The sequence below is a fragment of the Euprymna scolopes genome, chromosome 21 (assembly GCF_053919585.1).
Source record: "Euprymna scolopes isolate OS-2025 chromosome 21, ASM5391958v1, whole genome shotgun sequence".
Taxonomy (NCBI): domain Eukaryota; kingdom Metazoa; phylum Mollusca; class Cephalopoda; order Sepiida; family Sepiolidae; genus Euprymna; species Euprymna scolopes.
In genome coordinates, this window is record NC_136502.1 from 47520173 (window position 1) to 47540215 (window position 20043).

Here is a 20043-nt window from a genome sequence, read left to right on the forward strand (position 1 = left end):
TTCAAATTCAGAAAGCGTAAAAATTAACCTACAATCACAGACACAGTGAAGTCGAGGTTGAGCGAAGTAAGGAATATGAAAGATACAACCCACACGAGAACAGGTGACCCCAGCAGAGACACAGCATAGCAGACAGTACATTTGAGTACCAGAAACAGAGAAGCCCGTGAGCCAAGCAGCAAAGTCAGAGTTAGGAGTGAAAAACATGTGTAGAAATACTTTCGCATCTGTAGGTCAAAAAAATAAAAAAAAAAAGAGGAAAAAGGAGTTCAGTAAATAAATTTATAATATGTGTTGTGAAGTGATTAGACATGAATTTGAAGAAATAATTGGATGAAAACGATTCTATGTAAATCAATTATGATAAATAATTTATTAACAATTTTACAGTTGGTAAAATTACTATGAATGAGAAGAGATTGTTTATTGTTTTTGTTGATTGTTTATTTTGTTTAACTACCAATTTTGCAAATAAAGCTAGTTTTCACTTGAAAATGTGTGTATAACAAAACATGCTTGAAAATAAAATATTTTTGGGCTATTAGTAATAAATAAATGAATGATAATGATTCTACATAGACCTCCAAAAACATTCCTGGCCTTTTGGCTAGGAACAATGTGTAGTATATGTTCTGATACTAGACTTCATCTTTTCTGACCTCGATCAGTGGAGGAGAAATCCTCCTATACTAAGGCAATTTTTATTTTCGTTCCTATCCAGAGTGCCCCTTTCTGGGGAGCTGGATTTTCCCCACATTAAAAACTGACCTAGTGTCTAACTCTGTCCTCGTGAGGAGGCAAGTAAATAGAAACAAATGTTTCATCACCAATTTTACAACTGGGAGAATTACTATAAAGTGAGGAGGTTTTAATTGTTTGCCATCAAGCTAATTTGAATAAGTGCTTCTCCATTTGAACCTTCCTCTTTGTTCTGATGACATCCGACCAAATTCAAGTGCAGATAACCCATGCTGCCAAATGTTTCTTGGAAGGGAAGATAATTTTAATGTACAAGAGTTATTCCCCTTTAAATATAAACGCATTCAAATTCCTTTTAAATATGAAATACTAACTGGCAATATGCTTAAACATGATATTTTAATTTATGCAGATTGGGTATGTATTAATATGGAATCAATCCTCTAATGATTATTATAAATTACAAGGAATAATTTGCACGATGGACTAATTCACAAAATAAATAATAAATTATATAATGTTGTTCATCAAATTTTGTCTGTGTTTGTTTACAATATCACAATATTGGAGTTTGACAATGAATGCCCTGGAGAAGTCACTTCTGATTAATGTTTAGTTTTAAAATATGAAAACGAAGAAATGATTTGCAGCGATTTTAAATGGTACCTCTTCCTTTATCATAAATTGAACTCATTAATAAGAAAAAAATTAAAATAAAATGGTGCGGTACACCTGGGCTTAAACAGGAGATCATTCGATCTGTAGTCGAATGCTCAACCACTAAGTTATATCTTCAGATTATAATAAATTTGTTTTTTTTTTTTTTAAGAAATTATTTGCTGAAATTTTATTATCTCCCTTGGCTGGTGCACCGTAAAATATTCTGTAAAAATTATTCTTTTTTATCTATAATAGAGAAAAGATATTTTTAAGATTGGATTTTTTGGATTCTCGATACTTATCGGATGAATTTCTGTACAAAACATATCTAAGAACACTGCCAGACATATAAATTAGCTTTGTGTGAAATTTGCAAAAGATAAGCTCAGCCGTTTTGGAGCCTATGAGGAAGGAACTCACACACATGCACACACAAAGTGACTTTTATATAAGAGTAGAGATTTAAAGTGTTATTAAGTGAAAGGACTTGATCTGCCTTGATAGAGTTCAAAATAGACTTTGTAGCCTCATAGGAGATGTCCTTTTCTCTTCCTTGCAACCTCTATCTCACAGAAGAGATGTTGCAAGTTTGTCTCTGATGTATCGTTATTTTCATGGAAAGTGTTCGACTGAGCTTCAGTCTATGGTCCCCTCTCACCTAACTTTCACAAGAAACACTCGTCTAGCTGTTAACACTATCAATAATTCCACCCACTCTTTATCTGTGCCTAAACCTAAATGTAGATTCCATGAACAAAGCTTCTTTCTTAGAACTGCACGCCTGTGGAATTGTCTTCCGTTTTCCTACTTTCCGGCTGACTACAATATGGTTGTGTTCAAGACTAACGTAAATAAGTTCTTGATGAGCCGTTCCATATAAGTTATCAAATTTACCGAATTTTCATTACTTATGATTACTATATTGTCCAATTTCTACTGTACACTCTTTAACCCTTATCCTTGAGTGGCCTCTTGGCCTTGATAATGTGGTGATGCCTGTGTAAAAAAAAAAAAAAAAAAAAAAAAAAAAAGTGATATGTATCCTGGCAAGAGATCACATTACACATTGGCCAAAGTATTGTATCATGTCAACCGAGAGAGTTTGAAAATGTACTGCGGTTCGACAATGACATGGTCATGAAATTTGCCTTTGCATTGAAAGTAGCCGGGAAGTGAGTGAGATGAAGGCCGATGATAAGATGCATAAAGATCTTTGTAAAACTGGCCTTTAGCCAGACCAGGCCCGTGATCGTGTTATTCATTTAAGTTCAAGTGGTGTCTCCATCCATCTCTTTCTCGAGACATTCATGAATTCATTGTTGCTCATCATTTTTGATGTTGCCCAGGTGTTCAGATTTTCAATGTATGTTTCTAGCTGTCATCCTCTGCTTCTCATATCCACAATATTTCCTGTTATTCTTTGCTGGTTGTTGGAGAGTAGTTTGATGATGATCAGGTGCCACCTGTTTATCATGGTAATCCTTATCAAGTGTTCTGATTCAGAACGCTACTCACACTGTTTCTTCAATAAAAAGTCCGATGCATTGCCATAGCTTTCTTTGCAGTTGGACAGACAGATAGGTTGCAGTTTCTTTCTGTCCGAGCAGTGTCCATACTAGGCGATTGTCCTGACCATTGTACCCAGAGGTATCTTCTGCTCAGCAAAACAAATACGAAACCATGAAGAGAATTATTTCTGTTTGTTCCCGTATTACGTCAGTCACCTGCTTTCCATGACCTCATGTCACCCTGATCGGGAAGGGGGGGGGGAGCTAAGTGGGTTCTCAATCATGCCCAACGATCTCCCACAGATTGGCGGAGGGAAGGAGGCATCTTACTTTTCCTTTGACAGCAGTGCTGTCCTGCTATCCGATCGTGTTATAAAGAGAATAAAATCCATTATTGCAGATCCTGCCATAACTCAGGATTAATGCATAAGAAAAAGACGAAGATTTGGTAACATGTATCTATGAACATGCACGTGTACGTTCACTGTAGAGATCGTGATCGTCCCACTCTGGTTTGTGCCTGTTCCGTTTTCCTGCATATTCAAAGCTCATTTATTTGTACAGTTCCCATTCCAATTATGCTTATTTTCACATTTCTTTTGAGCTGGTTTGCTGCATTCATTTATGACATATTTTATTGTTTCGTTTCTTTCTCTGCTGCCTACATTTCATGTTTTCATGAGATTTTTCTATTTCAGTTTTTATATAGTTTGTACAGATCATTTTGTTTTGTGCAGGTGTCAGTAGACATATCGTTTCCATGTTCAATGCCCTTTTCATATCCATGCCCATGTCTTTTGACCAATATGTGTAGAGAGAGATGACACAGATGTCTTTACTTATCTTGAGAATCACTTGATATCAATGTCTATAAACCTCTCATATAAGTGTAAATATCCACTCATAGTCGGCAAAACTGAATTTGCCTTCAATTCTGACTAACAAATCACACATTAAATCCATTGTCCTTCCTTCTCCTTATAAAGCAATTTCTTTCTATTACACTAAACACTTTCTCACACTTGAGGCTATTCTCTATCTCTACAAATCTACTATCAGACCTCCTATAGCGTACTGTTGTCACCTTTGGACTGGTGAATCTCTGTCCCACATAAGGGTTCTTAATAAGGTGCACAAATGTATCTGTAATTTGATTGACTCAACCCTTTCTTCTTCCCTGCACCCCCCCTCTCTCACAAGCAAGTCTGTCTTTTCTATGAATACTATTATTGCATGGGTTTGCTTCAAGGAAGGAAAAAGAAATTCCAGAAATTCAAAAACACCAAGAAATGATATCCAAGTAAAGATATTCCCACAAAACCAGTACACTCAATCTAAAATACAGAAAACATTTTACAGTGTTGTGTATATATATTTTCTGTAAAAGTCTGAGGAAGCTACAGATGGCCCCCCCCCCCAAAAAAACGGCTGGGTAGCTGAAACAATAATGTAACTTAACAGAAAGATACGGTAATAAAAAATAAAACGTATATATATATATATATATAGTAATATATATATATTACGAGATGTTCTCATGACCTATTCAATCATTATCTATATCTATTTTACTTTGAAATATTTATTTATACATAATATAAAAATACATAATGAACAAATTAGGTACAAGGCCATTCAAAAATTGTGGGAAATTTGGGTGTCTTGGTCATCCTTGGTTTCAAATACTTCTTCCCTGCAGCCTCCCTCTCACAAGCATAATTTTATTTTTATTTTTTTTTTACATAGGCATCACCACTTATCGAGGCCCAGAGACTACTCGAGGATAAGGGTTAATGTTGCTAGTCTGTCTTTTCTATGAATACTATTATTGCAGGTGCTCTTCAGAATTGTCCGATCTATTCTCTGCTTCATTTGTTCCAGCTCGTTTGACTTGTTGATCTAATAGTCTCCATCAAGTCACTGTTTTGTAATACAGCTTTCTATTCCAGCAGCTTTTTCTGAAGAATTGCAGGTTTGTGGAACTCTTTCTTTTGACTGTTCTCCCCTACCTATAGATCCAGTCTTTGCAAGTCTAAGACCAATAGGGATCACTTGTCTTTATAATAATCATCTTTCGTTTTAGATCAAGCGATTTCATATCTTGTCTAGCACGATTTCCATTAAAAAAAAAAAACACTAAAAATTGCACCATTAGTTTCTCGATCCGGTATGTAGTCATTTGAGTATTAGATACAATGTTATTTCATTTGATTACTTGGTCATGATTTACTATCCTTATGTCAGAGTGTCCTGGCAAACCCCTACACTGAGAGACCTTAAACTATATCCAATGGTGAGGCCCCAGCTTGCAGGCTTTGGGGAGTGTGGAACCATCCCTTAATTGCCATTGCTCCCAGGTCAACTCTGACCTGGAGTGGTAGTACCTGTTAGGGTCCCAACTATAGGTTAAATAAAAACTGACTAGAAAAAAAATATATATATATATTCTATTAAAATATTTTTCTTCAAAATCACAGGGTTTGGCATTAAATAACATGAAAGGGGTTGATATGCCGTAAAACAAAAACAACCAACCAACCATCCTACACTGAGAGATCGAAAATATTTAAAGGTGGTGTCTAATAAGCTTTCAAACTCTGTGCATGACAACAGTTGTATTGATTGCAATGGGTTTTATTTTAAAGAAAAAGAATGTGGAGTCAAAGCAGATTGATAAGCATCAAATAAAATATGCATCAAGTGTGCTTGAAAGCCAAATCACAACTTAATATTAGGAAAATAAATAAATATTTTACTTGTTTGAAATTTATAATATAAATATATTTCGGAGCCAAACCCCATCCTCAGTATATTGTTTGTTTCTTTTTTTCTCTCTTTTTCTTTCTTGCCATGTTGTAAAGTTGGAGAAATAAAAGTCTGTAAAGAGCCGCGCATTTTATCTCAACGATTGTATTTTGAAATGTTGGAACCATACGTTGATAGGCATTTAAAGTTAAAGGTAAAAACAAAAAAAAATGGACATTGTTTTTTTAGCAACATTATAGAAAGGATCAAATAGATTTGAGCGACTTCAGATTTAGCAACAACCAAAAAGATACATTTTGCTGTAATAGATTTTTTTTTTAATTTCCAATTAAATTGTGAACAATAGTAAATTTTCCCTTCATATATTTTATTGAAAAAAGTGTTTTTTTACAGAAAGTTTTATTATAGACTAAAAAAATTATTTACAAGCATTTTGTTTTGTAAATATTGGAAAGTGATTTATTAAGTTAAAAATAAACGAAAATAAAAGACATTTAAACAAAAAGATTTTGTGCAGGATTTATGGCACAATTGAAAAGCATTTAAAAAAATATTACATTATATTAAAAAAATACATTTTTTAAAATGTTGAAATTTTTTGTTATAAATATATATCAATCTATCATAAATGACAAAATTGAAAGTAGTAAAAAGAAAACAAACAAAAAAACTAATAAGTGTTAAGACCAAATGTTTGGTGCTGTTCATTCTGGGGTGCCTCAACTCTATTTGATCCTATAAAAGTTTTTTTTTCAAAGTCTGAACGATGGAGATATCAAAAATAAAAGCAATTCTTACGCGGTAATATTTCCATTCTACGAGTTTGCCAAGAATGAGAAAAACACAAAGAAAAGGAAAAAGTTCAGAAAACCAATTTTGCCAATATACCCATTCTGTTTCAGAAACGTCCTAAAAATAAAAATTGAAAAAATAAATATGGTTTATTTTGACAAGAAAATATAAAAAGCATATATATATAAGTGATGGGACGATTCCAATATTTTTCCCCGATTCTGATACAATTACCAATTCCAATTCTTTATAAATCTCTAATTATTTTACTATAAGACTTATTTTCCCCGATTTTTGTAAAAACACATGTTAAATATACAGATATTTTCCTAAATGTCAAAATACACTTGTGGAGAGTGATCTATCGAGTTTAGCTTTACTGGTGGTTTAAAAATCAATAAATATTTAACATTTTTGATTATTACCAACAAATGGAAGATTTTACTTTAAATAAAATCAAATTAAAAAAGATAATTAAAAGAATCTTTTTTGGCATCGGAAAATCGGCATCAATTTTTCTGATTTCAATTAGTTGTCCCAACACTAATATATATATACAGGTTCGCGCATAAGTCACTATACCATTTTAAAATAGCTTTTTTTTTTTTCATTGGTTTATTTTTGATTTACAAGACATTAGAGAAATCAAAATAAAATTCCAATCTTTTAACTATGTAATAAAAAAAAAGAATTAAGTACACTCATTTACAAAAACAATCATTTTTTTTTTATTCAGGCAAATTCTTATGTTCACTTTTTCCATAAATGTCTTACACACGCTTCATTGTGCACATAGCCGATGCTGCTATCATACAAATCGCAGATAAAAAATTATGGACATTCACACATAAGTAGATGGAATAAAAAGAAAAAAGTTTGCTTCAAGGAAAGAAAAAGAAATTCCAGAAATTCAAAAACACTAAGAAATGATATCCGAGCAAAGATATTCCCACAAAACCAGTACACTCAATCTCCTACAGAAAACATTCCACAGTGCCGTATATATATTACAAGATGTTCTCATGACCTGTTCGATCATTATCTATGCCTATTTTACTTTGAAATATTTATTCGCACAAAATATAAAAATACATAATGAACAAATTAGGCACAAGGCCATCCAATAATGTGGGGATAATGGGTGTCGTTAGTCATCCTTAATCTCAAATTCTTAAAATTGTCTATTCTACTCTTAACTTGAGATATCTCAGTCACCCCAATACCACATTCACTCCAGGGGCTGTCCTACTTAAGATAAACCCAAATTTGAAAAGTTTTATTGAATTATTTACAGTAATAACATTTCATTGGTGAGGGAATGAGGAATAAACAAGAAACTATAAAAATTGTTAGTAAGACCTGCCCTACCCTTTCTAAATAATAGACCACCCACTGTTTTTCAGTTTGCAGAAAACAAACAGGTCAATGGGAGTGGGATATAAGTGTGAGTGAAAATAAACAAGTGACGGGGCAGTGGGTAAAGTCCTTCCAAGATGAGTGCATATTGTAGATGAAGGTCATGGATGAAAAGAAATAAAAGTGGGGAGGGGCAATCTTGGAGGCTTTCTATTACTTGGGAGAGGGAAGCTCATTCACTCTACTAGCTAAGAGTCTAGAAGCTTAAAAACTTACTCAAATGCTGGGATCCAGCAGGACCTTGAACCGCATGCATGCGCCATGTTTAGGCAGACAAGGCATGAAACCACTTTAAGTAAGGAGTTAAAAATAAAATACTACTTTAAGATCAAAAACTTGCCAACAATAAGTGTTAGATGGATAGATGCTAATCCAGAAAGGAGTAATTTTTCCCCCTTTGTCAGAGACATCGATCATGGAATATGAGGACTAAAGGACAAAATAAGGGAAGTGAAAGTTACAATGCTGCCAAAAGTAAATCCAACATCCACTTTCTACCCACCAGACTAGATAAATTCATATCCTGGAATCTGGTAAGACCAAGAGACCACAAGAAATATACACTACAACATATTAAAATGGTCAATTGGAAAAGGGAACTTTAATGGAATATTCAAATATCTACGTATCTCATATTACGAGATGTTCTCATGACCTGTTCGATCATTACCTATGCCTATTTTACTTTGAAATATTTATTTGTACAAAATATAAAAATACATAATAAATAAATCAGGCACAAGGCCACTCAATAATGTGGGGATGATGGGTGTTGTTAGTCATCCTTAATCTAAAATATCTAAAATTGTCTACCTTACTCCTAACTAAAAATATCTCAGTCACCCCAATACCACATTCACTACAGGAGCTGTTCTACTTAAGATAAACCCAAATTTGAAAAAAAATTATTGAATGAAGTGTTAGTACCAGTAAGCACCCCACCCCCATGATTTCTGAGAACTGACTGAATCAAAACAAAACAATTAAGACATTAATACTTCTAGATGTGTACTCTTCAATTGTAACAGAGCATGTACGGGCACGTGTGAGAGAATCAACAGCAGCTGAAGGATAGCCGGCTAGCAAAAATATTAGCAGCAGCAGCAGTCATTAAAGCACATATGCAAATTAGCAAGTGTGTGCAAGCTTGTGTAATAAGAAAAGGAGAGAAAAAATACACCCCGTGGTCGAGAAGAGAATCAAGTTTGGACATTTTTTTTTGTATGCACATAGAGAAAAATGCAATTTTTAATGAAATTTAATGAATTTAAAAGTAAAAATATCAAAATGTTGGTATTTCTTCATTAACAAAAATTGCTGCCATTTTCTTTTAGAATTTGATATGAAATTTGAATTTCATGTTAAATTCTAATTGAAATTTTATGCGCAAACAAAAAGATTTGATTGCGCAAACAAAAAGATTTGATTAAACCAACAATCAATTTGGTCCAATCTTATTAAAAATTCATCTTGCTCCAATCTTATCAAACAGCAACCAAAAAAAAAATCTTACTTTTTTTCTATTTAAAAATGTCCAATCTGTTACAAAATCAGTTTCTGTTAATCTGCCAGCATTTTCTGGAATAGAAAAGGAAATAAATTTTATGAAACAAATTTAGACAAATTTGAAATATAACCTAGTTATATATTACTTACAGTGCACATCTACAAAAAACAAAAAAATGCTGGTTTTGGTCTGGAACACTTGTTTATTAGCAAATAAACCTGATGTTGCTCAGGAGTTAAAAAATTGGGCCAACTTGTTCAATACTGACAGGTGTATGTCCATAGTGCATATATATATATATATATATATATATATATATATATGTTAGATGTTTGCTTACCTTCATGGGTGTATAACATCATACGCCTGTGCATCTTCTCTGCTGTAACTCAAGTTTCATCAATGCTGTTGAATTCCAGTGTTAAGCAAGAACCATGTGACCAGTTTAGTTTTAAAGTGTTTTATTTATGACAGGACATAAAAAATAAATGCATGTGAGAGAGAGAGATTCTGTAGAAATTAATTAGAGAGAGAGAGAGAGAGAGAGAGACCTCTTATATATTTAGGCAGGCCAACTTTTAGCCACTTGTGACCCTGCATGCCTCTTCTCGTCAATGTCTAGGGGCTGAAAGAACAAGCCGTTCTTCTGGATGAAAGTCACTTGATTTCTGACTTCCACTTTTAGGCTCCCCTGTCCCATCAGGATGGCCTCTTCTCCAGGTCCCCCTCACTAGCTAATAACTCTACACCCATTGTCATCATCTTGAATTATCTGTAGATACCATTGTTTGGAAGCTGATTTTTAACTTTTTAGAAATTTATTATATTTAACTTGAAACATTCACAAACAAGGTTAGCAATCTCTAAACTTAAAGTAGTGTAGGCTGTCCTATATATATATATATATATATATATATATATATATATATATATAGATAGAGAGAGAGAGAGAGAGAGAGAAATAGATAGACGGATAGATAACACCCAACTACATTACCGGGGCTCTATGGACAAATTTATCTTTAGTTGACCTTTGACAACTAAATATTTTCGTTTACTAGCCAAATAGAAAAGTTACTAACCAAACACACGTGATTTTAGAATATGACATCTTTGTTCTGTGACGAGTATCTACATCATAAAGATTTTTCTGTATATTTTTTTTAATAAGTGTAATTTTAAATAACACAGTTTATGTTGATACTTGAACGTATAAACATTCTGATTTCTGCAGATGTTTTTTTAAACAGCCTTCGTTAAAAAAAAAAAGTATATTGTTCTATTAAACTTTATTGTTTAAATAATTTGACTTCGTTTTATTAAAAAAAAAAGTTGAAAAGATATTTTTCACTCAGTAGTGAGCTTTGGAAGATTGTCAGTGAAAGAAATGCAATCGCCAAAAGATAAGCATTTTATTATTTCTAGTCGCCACTTTGAAAAATCACTCGCAAATGTGATCTTCCTTCTTCCAGAACATACTGAAACCAGATTTTCCAAATTAAGAAAACTAAAGATTTCAATTGTGATTCCAGATAAAAAGAAAAAAATGGTAGTATTAATCTAGCCAAGATAAGCAGAGCTTAGTTTCCATCTCATATCAAGATGAAAAGCTATGACTAAAAAATTCCAAAGAGATTCAGTTGGGTTTTATATAGCGATTCTGGTACCTGATCAGTTCGTTCTTATCATTCCTGGCTATAAATATAATCGTTCAAATCTTTGTGATCATATCCTTGTATTATACCAAAAATATTGCAACAGAAAAACATGAATACACAAGTGAAGGGAAGGAGATAGGAAGTCATTCTTTGATGAAATAAAAGACATCTAACTCTGATGTATGAATCATTTAAAGTTTAATCTTCATGGCAAAATGAGCATTTTCAATTTTCAGAGTTACATGAGGGGGAAAAAAAGGCAAGACAAGACAGAGTATATAGAAGAGAGAAAAACAGGAAACAAGAAAGATAAAGTGAGAAAGAAAGAAAAAATATTCAACCAAATAGCACAAAAAAAATAAGGAGACAAAATTCTAGCAATTTTGCAGAAATTGACCTTTTTTATTATTAAAAATACCCCTCTTTGGATTAAAAAAATCCCTCTCTCATGATTAAAAATTGACCTTTTTTTTATTAAAAAGCAGATTTCAATCGTATTAAACGTACGTATGTAGGAAGCTCTAGAGACTTAACAGGAAGTCGACTTTTTCTGGATTACAAAGAAATGTAAATCCTCTTTTCTGGATTAAAAGGAAGAATAAATCCCCCTCTCTGGATTAAAGGAAGAGGAAATCCCTTTTACTGGATTAAAAGAAGAAGAAATCCCTTTTACTGGATTAAAAGAAGAAGAAATCCCTTTTACTGGATTAAAAGAAGAAGAAATCCCTTTTACTGGATTAAAAGAAGAAGAAATCCCTTTTACTGGATTAAAGGATGAAGAAATCCCATTTTCTAGATTATAAAGAAGTACAATTCCACATTTTTAGAAAACGAATTCTTTAAAATGCAGAGAATTTAAATGCTTGAGTCATACTGCAATTTCAACATTTTACTCCAATATTGAAAGAAAATTTATTTGAAATATTTTTGAAACAATACACAAATGAAAAAAATGCATTAAAGTTTTTAAAACAAAATATCAAACAAAAGAATTATGAGAAATATGATGGCAAATATTATTGAAAATTCTATCAAACTTTATTGGAGTTTCAGATCACATGATGAAACAGTTAATCTTTGGTTGCTTCAACCACGTGGTCACAAAGATAAAAGGCAGGACTCAGAAGTTTATTTCCTATTTTCTCCCTTTCCGATGTAACAATCGAGTTGAAAAAGATCGTTTGTCCACCACTCATATCCAAACAAAACAGTTCTGTTGATATGTGGTCAGTCATTCCAAAACCAATTCTGTTGAAGTTCTTTTGAAGCAACATGCAGTTAGTCTTCTCCCTACCCAACTCAATTGTGTTAACATGCTTTTTTTTGGCAGGTTCAACTGGCTTCTTCCAAAGGAGGAAGTTTCATGGTAATATGAAATTCACAAGTGGTTCCCAGTTGCATGTATATCCTGATTGAGGTAGATAACAATGTTAGGGTTTTGCAATTCTTGCAGGGAAGTGTCATTATCCTCCTACATACAGCGCCTGGTATTAGATGTATGCCAGCAGCATTCACCCTAGACGGGTTGAACCGACTTCCACCAAAAAAGGAAGTATCAAGGAAATATTAAAGCAGTCCCCTATCGCATCTATATCCTGGTCAAGGGAGATGACGCTAAGTTTTTGCAGCTCTTGCAGGCAGGTGTCAATGTCATCCTACATACGGCGCCTGATATTCCCAAATGGTCACCATCTTGTACTGACAAGCCTCAACGTTGCTTCACTTCAGTCATCTAATAAGAACCAGCGTGTCAACGTGATTATGCCATATGTTAACGTAATTCCTCCTTAGGCATTGTATTAAAAAAAAAATCAAATAAAAAGAATCGTATTAAGTTTTAACACACAGTTGATGTATTACTGTAAGCATAAATAAATCCTGCTATATTTTTATACGATTTTTTTTTTCATATTTTTCTTGTTTATGCACAAAAAACTATAAATTACTTCTTCAATGAAGTCATGGAACAAGTTACCACAGAATTGCTTCCATGTAGACTACAACATGGTCATCTTCAAATCTGATGTCAACAAATACTTGTCATAAACTGTCCCCCTTAACTAATCAAATTTTGTTCGTTGCATTTATCATTTTCAATCCTTTCATCACTCACCTGACAATTCATTAATCCAAAACAATCCTTTTACCATTGCATGGTTTTTACCAAAATTATCAATGATTTCATTATTGATAGTATATGAACCAAAAATTAAGCTTTGTTTTTAATAATCATCTATGAATACATTACCACAGGACGGTTTTTCTGTGGGTTACAACATGGTCATTTTCAAGTTCAATATTAAATACTTGTCGAGCCATTCTCTTAATGATCAATTTTTTTATTTCATTCCATTTTTAAAAATCCTCTCAAAGTATTGTTCATCCTCAACTCCGTTAATCTCATTACCCCCTTTCTTATCCTCAAGTGGATTTTAGCCTTGATACGTAATGTTGTATGGCAGTGATTGTTGGGCCATCACTTGCCAGACCCCAGAGTAATAACAGGACAATGGTCAGACTGATTTGTTTATCTTGTTCTTACAATGAGATGGTGTGACACAAGGGTCGGAAAGTGGGATTTGAAAAGCCAGTGTCTTAAAGAAAGAGCAATATGCCTTGCAAAAAATGCCTGGGCAGCCCTGTTAGTATTCCTCAGCCAAGATCGCCTCAGACATTTAGCAATAAACTAATCTCTTCTTAAAGGGTGAGAAAGTAAAGCCTGGGATTAGGTGGATATGCAGTGTAAAGTCAGACCAGATCCAGAACAACATTAGGTTTGATACTCTCCTTGAAAAATTGGCCATTTCAAAACTTGATGACTTAATAGATGAAAACTGCCTTCGCTGGTTCGGGCATGTTGAAAGAAGTATATCAGCACTTGCAAAGACGTAAGATTGGACCGCAAAAAGAAAGCCAAACACTCTAAGAAGACATGGAAAGAAACCATCAGGTAAGACTGCAAACAACACTAAATGGACACTGTCAATCTCCCCAATTATGATATATGGCATGATAACATTGGCACACCAGTTCTTGTTGGATCCCCAAAATTAAGCAACATCGAGCCTGGTTAGCACCAGATGGGTGACCAATTTGGGAATTCCAGGTGCTGTATGTAGGAGAACGTCCACACCTCCCTGCAAGAGTTGCAAAAACCAAACATCATCATCTCCCCTAACGGGGATATACACGAGACTGGGGACCGCTTGTGAATTTCAGACTCCCATGAAACTTCCTCCTTTGGAGGACATCTATAGAACCCACCTTAGGGTTAATGCTGCAGTTTCATTTCATTTTCATTTCAATTCTGATTACTGAAAACTTAGCATAAGGTGGATTATACAGCATCAAACCACTTGTTGAAGGGAACATAGATGATAAACCTGGATATAGTGAATGAGTGGTGACTCATTAGTAAAAAATAAACTTTTTATTGTATTTAATTACAAATTTTGGTGCTTTTCCAGATTTACTAGTATATCTAAAAAAGAAAATCACAATGTACTTACCTGTTAGGTTAAAAAATGACTGCACCCAAATCAACACAAATTCATCCAGTAGTTATGTTCAAAAAATCTAAAATCAACCTTGTGATAATTTAGAAAGCCATTCTTAACATCATAGCTTTGCTAACTTTTTTTTCTCGCTTGTTAGGTCCCTAATCCATCAAGTTTCATAAGGCCAACAATAGCTGCCAACAGCTTTCACAGATAAAATTTTATTTAATCTTTTTAAAAACAAAAATATTGAATGAATTCACGCAGTTTTTTTTAGTGTACATTTCCTTTTTAACCAGACATATGAGCGTATAAAGTTTTTCATTTTCTTTATTTTCTTTTTACGAGCAGTATTACATACGCAGGTTAATCTGGAGGATCATCCAATTTTCTAAGATGGAATTACAAATATAAAGTTTGAAAAATTAGAAGAAAAAAAATTTATAAGCGATTACCTTTGGAAGCAATCCAGACGTTTTTGCATATTAGAAAAACAGCCGTTAACGTTATGAAGAAGTAGGAGCCAATTTCCAATGGGTGTAGAGGGACATGAAGTCCCTTAGAGAAATAAGTCACTTTCTGAAGGGCATCTACATCTAAAACAGCCATTTGTTGGCGGTATCAGTTTCGATCTGGAACAAGAAAGGAATTATGATTCACCAAAAACAATAACTTTTACCCTCACCTAGATATCAAAAGACAATTTTATTAGTCTCTCGAAAAAAGGAGAGTGAACCTGTAAATTCACCCTTGTCTGTTCATCTGTCCGCACTTTTCTCAATAACTATGCCTTGGAATTTTAAAATTTTGCACAAACATTAAACATGATATGAGTAAAAAAGTAACAGAACAGATTTTCTGGGAACACTCCTAAGGGTGCCTTTCGGGTTAAAATGGCTAAAATTGACACTTTTGTGCTTAGTAAAAAAAAAAAATTGATGCCTTGGATTTTTATAAAACTTTCTGAAAAGTTGTAACTAACTGATGTCTATATAATTTTTTTTGTCTATACTTCACGATAACTCTTGGGTGTGCCCCAGGGGCTCTTTTAGGGCTAATAAAAACACTCCATTTTTGGGACTATTTTACCATATTCGTCCAAAATTTTCTGTGTATGTCTATTTAGCAGTTTTGCATGGTGCTGAACTCAAATTTAAATATGTTAAGGCTTTGGGGACTTTTGAGGTTAAATGGGGCGGGAGGGGATTGGCAAATGATGGACTTAGTAATTTCTTTTTTTTGCATGGTGCAGAATTCAAATTTACATATGTTAAGGCCTAAAACTGCACAGTTTGTTCATTTACACCAGGAGTTGATGTCCCCTGGGGACTTTTGGGGCTAAATAGGGGTGGGGAGGGGCAAATGCTGAACTTAGTCATTTTTTTTTTTCCTCATTCACTGTGCAATCACGGGGGACCATGCATGCTTCACTTGTTTATATTTAAAACTTTTGGTGCAAGTCTATTAAAAAAAAAAAAAAGAAATCTTGTACGCACCAGTAAATAATGTACGTACCCGTCATGGGATGAGAATGTTGTATTTAAAAAAATCACACAAATTGATCAAGTAGTTTTTATCTTTATAAAAAAAAATAATTTTAAAATAATTTTAAGCAATTAATGTGAAATCGTTAGCATGACAAGGCTCATTTTGCAAGTTTGAAGTATTGTAGAGTTACCTGCTCTTGTTTTTTTTTTTTTTTAAGATGATGATGTGAGTCTCTTTTTGCTTACTCATAAAATTTGATTTTCTTAATTAAAAAATAAAACCACTTAATTTATGTGATTTTTGAAACATAACTTTGTTCTGTGACGGGTATGTACATTATAAAGATTTTTATGTATTTTCTATACTGTTTTTTCTTTTATTTAGTTTGAACTGTGGACTTGAAAACATTTTAATGTGAGCCTAGATATTTTTGTAAAACATAAAGATACCAACTTTATTTGTGTAGCTCAATTAGCCACTAAATTATGACATTAATTTACACAAACAATTGAAAAATCCTCATAATCATTATGTCATCTTATGAGGAATAAAAATGAAATGGAAACAATAAGTATTACATCAAACACACCGTAAAATCCCATTATCTCTTGGAAGATTATACTAAAGTGACAGGGAAGTACAACTTTTTTGCAAAAGATTTCAACAGCTAACACATTGAACCTTTGTAATAACACAGTACAAATCTAGATAGATTTTTCTTTTAATAGTAAATTAAAAAAAATAAAGAAATTTAGGTTTAAAGAACGATGCTAAGATGTAATGGACAGACACAAATTCATGTAACTTAGATAATGGTGGAACCAGCTATGCAGTTTCACTTTATTGACTCATTACATGCGTGTGCATATGCATAATCATACATACACACACATACATACATATATATATATATATATATATATGTATGTATGTGTGTGTATGTATATATATATTAGTGTTGGGACGATTAATCAGAATAGGAAGTGGAAATCAGAAAAAATCAGAACTTTTGCGGGCATCAGAAATATGTGTGCCTATTTTCCAATGTCAAAAGCGATTTCTTTAAGTATTGTTTTTTTTTATTTGATTTTGTTTAAAACAAAATCTTCCACTGCTGATAGTAATGATAAAAAAATAAATATTTATTTTAAACTAATAATAAAACTAAAATCTATAGATCACCCCCACAAGTGTGTTTTTATGTTTGAGAAAATATATACACATTTAATGTGTGTTTCTATGGTAATCGGCATAAAATAAAAACTTTATAGTTTAATATTTAAAGATTTATAAAGAATCAGAACCAGTAATTGTATCAGAATTGTGAAAAATATTGGAATTGTCCCAACATTAATATATATATATGTATATATATATATACATATACACACACATGGTTCAGAACGTTCCAGAAACTGTGAAATTCAATATGGCGCTAGCTTATCCCAAAAAGTGGGAAATTAGTCCGACATTTTGTCTGATAAGCAGCAAGGTAGAAATAAGAAACCTTTTAGGAAATCCTGACAACAAAGGAAGGAAATTATCCCAAATAAACTCAGTTTCAGAAAATAACAATAAAAGCTATAAATTGTGCAATAAAATTGAACATAAACAAAAGATTGCTCTACGTTCAAAACTTTCAGTAGCAGGCTGGAAGAGTTCGATTTGTGTAAAAACTGCTTGGTTCCCACAAAGTAGAGAATTGGCCAGAGATAAGGGGTTTCCATACCCGGGCATTGTGTGTGGGTCACAATTGCATTTTTCAATGATGTGTCCAAATTTCTATCCTTTTTTTTTAAAAATTGATTAGTATTGGTCCATGATGGATGTATTTGTCCTGTACTGCACATATCAGTAAAGGGGAAGAAGAGATCATTTATATATTTGAATTGTCTTATCGACACATAAGGTACTAAAATTATAAATCTTCGACAACTAAAAACTAAAAATATCCCTAAAATTGGGATCTCAAAAACCTCTTTACTTGAGGCATTGTTCACTGATGGGTTAAACCTGAAATTCAATATTCCTTGCTTTGACAAGATTGTAACTAATAACCATGAGGTAAAAATACCAGGTTGAGAAACTGGTGCGGTCTATCCTTCTCTCAAGGGTAGATAGGATTCTCTTAAGTCATGGTAGGCACTTCATCTAGTGATTACGTCACGATAAAAAATACCTTCGATAGCCCTGGCGAAACATCAAGTATTCAGCTACCGACAAGACTTGAATTACACTACAAACTTGTGTAGTGAGTTCAATCTCGGCTGCAGCCGCACTGTTGTTGTTGCAACTAATATAAAGGAGGTGGGATTCCGCCTAAGTCCAGGTTATAACAATTTGAACCATTCCACCCTGGATGGTATTGTAGGTTTAGATCTGATTCAGCGTTTAAAGAATTTTAATTTAATTAAATGTCTGAACGGCTCTGGCTGGCAAACTCCAAATGGTGTCATTTCTTTCAGACATATACATTCCTTCTTGAGAAAAGGTTTTAAAAATGATAAGAAACCACATGGTTTCCCTTTCCTTCATGAATTCTATTCATAATCTTCAAGTTACCTCATAGGAGGGAGTGTTCAATCCTGTCTCTTCTTATTCAGATTGGTGGAAACCTTTCTTTGAAAAATCTTTTGTTGAGAATTGAGAGTTTTTTTTTTTTCTCTCTTGATTATCAGAATAGACAGAAATTCCGAACTGTCGTCTTATGATGAGGACAAAAGTTTAAAAAAAAACTATTGGTATGAAGGAGGAAAAACATCACATTAATCTGTCTTGGGATGAGAACACTATCTCAGGTAAAATCAAATTATGTCATCCTTGAAGATTATGGAGAGAGTAATCTAGAAAAAAAAGGACTTTATGAAGACTATATAAATGTCTTTAGGAAGTATAAAAAGATGAACATAACTGAACCTGTTATATTATGCATAAGTGTATGGTGGCGAGAAGAAACCAGACAAACAATATGTATTTAAATTTTAAATGATTGATTTCTCGTTCATTTAAAATAAAACAAACTTAACGAAAGCAAAAACAAACTAAAGTGCTCAAAGTTCATAAGGATGTGAGAATGTTCAGGAAAGAAGATTTTCGGCGTAAAGTTAATGTTTGTCACGAAAATTGCGTGGGTGTATACAGCAACTGTAGGTGCCACTGAAACGTTCAACGATGTATTCGCTGCTCCTGCTAATTTTGTTGCTTTCTCGCAAAGCTTCACAAATCAAAATGAGATCTCGTATGCACTTCGTTACAAACCCATAATTGATACAAATCCCAGAAAGACTTGGCAAATTTTTTCAGGATTCCTCATCGTCCGGTTATTAAACAAGGTGCAGAAGTCACCGTGGCTTCACGGGGGAAGAGAGATGGACAAAAAAAAATTTGTTATCACATATGGTAGTACAACTGTGACAAGCGTCAAATCAACAGGACAATAAGCATAAACCAAACGTTTCTGTCTACACGACTCAACATGGAAAATATCGTCGACATGACCCAACACAATCCCAAACAATTCTATTCACACAATCCAGCATGGTCTCAAACAATTCTGTCCACATGATCCAATACAATCCTGAACAACTCCATGGAAATGACTCAATATGACCACAAACAACTGTTTAAACGACCTGACATTATCCCAAACAACTCGCTTGAAATGACCCGATATGATCCCAAACAACTCCGTCGAAATGACACAGTACCAGAGTAATCTCAGCAGTCACTTGCTGAATTGCACTTAAGAGAATAACGAGGATACTAAAAAGAGCTCTCGACTGGTTTCAATAAAAAGCAGGGTAATGTTGGCAACTGGTTTGGCTGCCCCATACCCAATGTTACAATCTTCAAAAAAAAAGTTAGCTTTTTATAGCACTTAGGCAAACTCATTTTCACCATAGGTAGGCCTGATTTAGATATTCTTGAGCGTATCAGCGAATGCTCATCACACTCCTCTCTGATCAAGATCACAGAAACAGCAATGTTGGACAGGCTGTTTTTTCCTAGTACTTTGCCTTAACGGTATAGGTTAAGGAACTTCCTCAGTGGTG

General features: G+C 33.4%; 1 protein-coding gene and 1 pseudogene across 7 annotated transcripts in view; one reads left to right on the forward strand and one right to left on the reverse strand.

Annotated features, from left to right (window-relative positions):
- The window catches only part of LOC145242232 (protein-cysteine N-palmitoyltransferase HHAT-like), a 132291-nt gene that overhangs the window by 26830 nt on the left and 85418 nt on the right, over positions 1–20043 (reverse strand). For 3 of the 7 annotated variants that reach the window (XM_080105230.1, XM_080105232.1, XM_080105231.1), the window contains 4 exons: positions 14959–15135; positions 9355–9419; positions 6432–6542; positions 33–227 (listed from right to left, as the gene is read on the reverse strand). In XM_080105230.1, the coding sequence (XP_079961356.1) occupies positions 33–227; positions 6432–6542; positions 9355–9419; positions 14959–15112 (525 nt within the window). In that variant the 5' untranslated portion in view covers positions 15113–15135. The remainder of the gene's footprint in view (positions 1–32; positions 228–6431; positions 6543–9354; positions 9420–14958; positions 15136–20043) is intronic. The other 4 variants (XM_080105234.1, XM_080105235.1, XM_080105233.1 and 1 more) reach the window with 3 other exon arrangements.
- LOC145243307 (U2 spliceosomal RNA) lies at positions 588–771 on the forward strand (annotated as a pseudogene).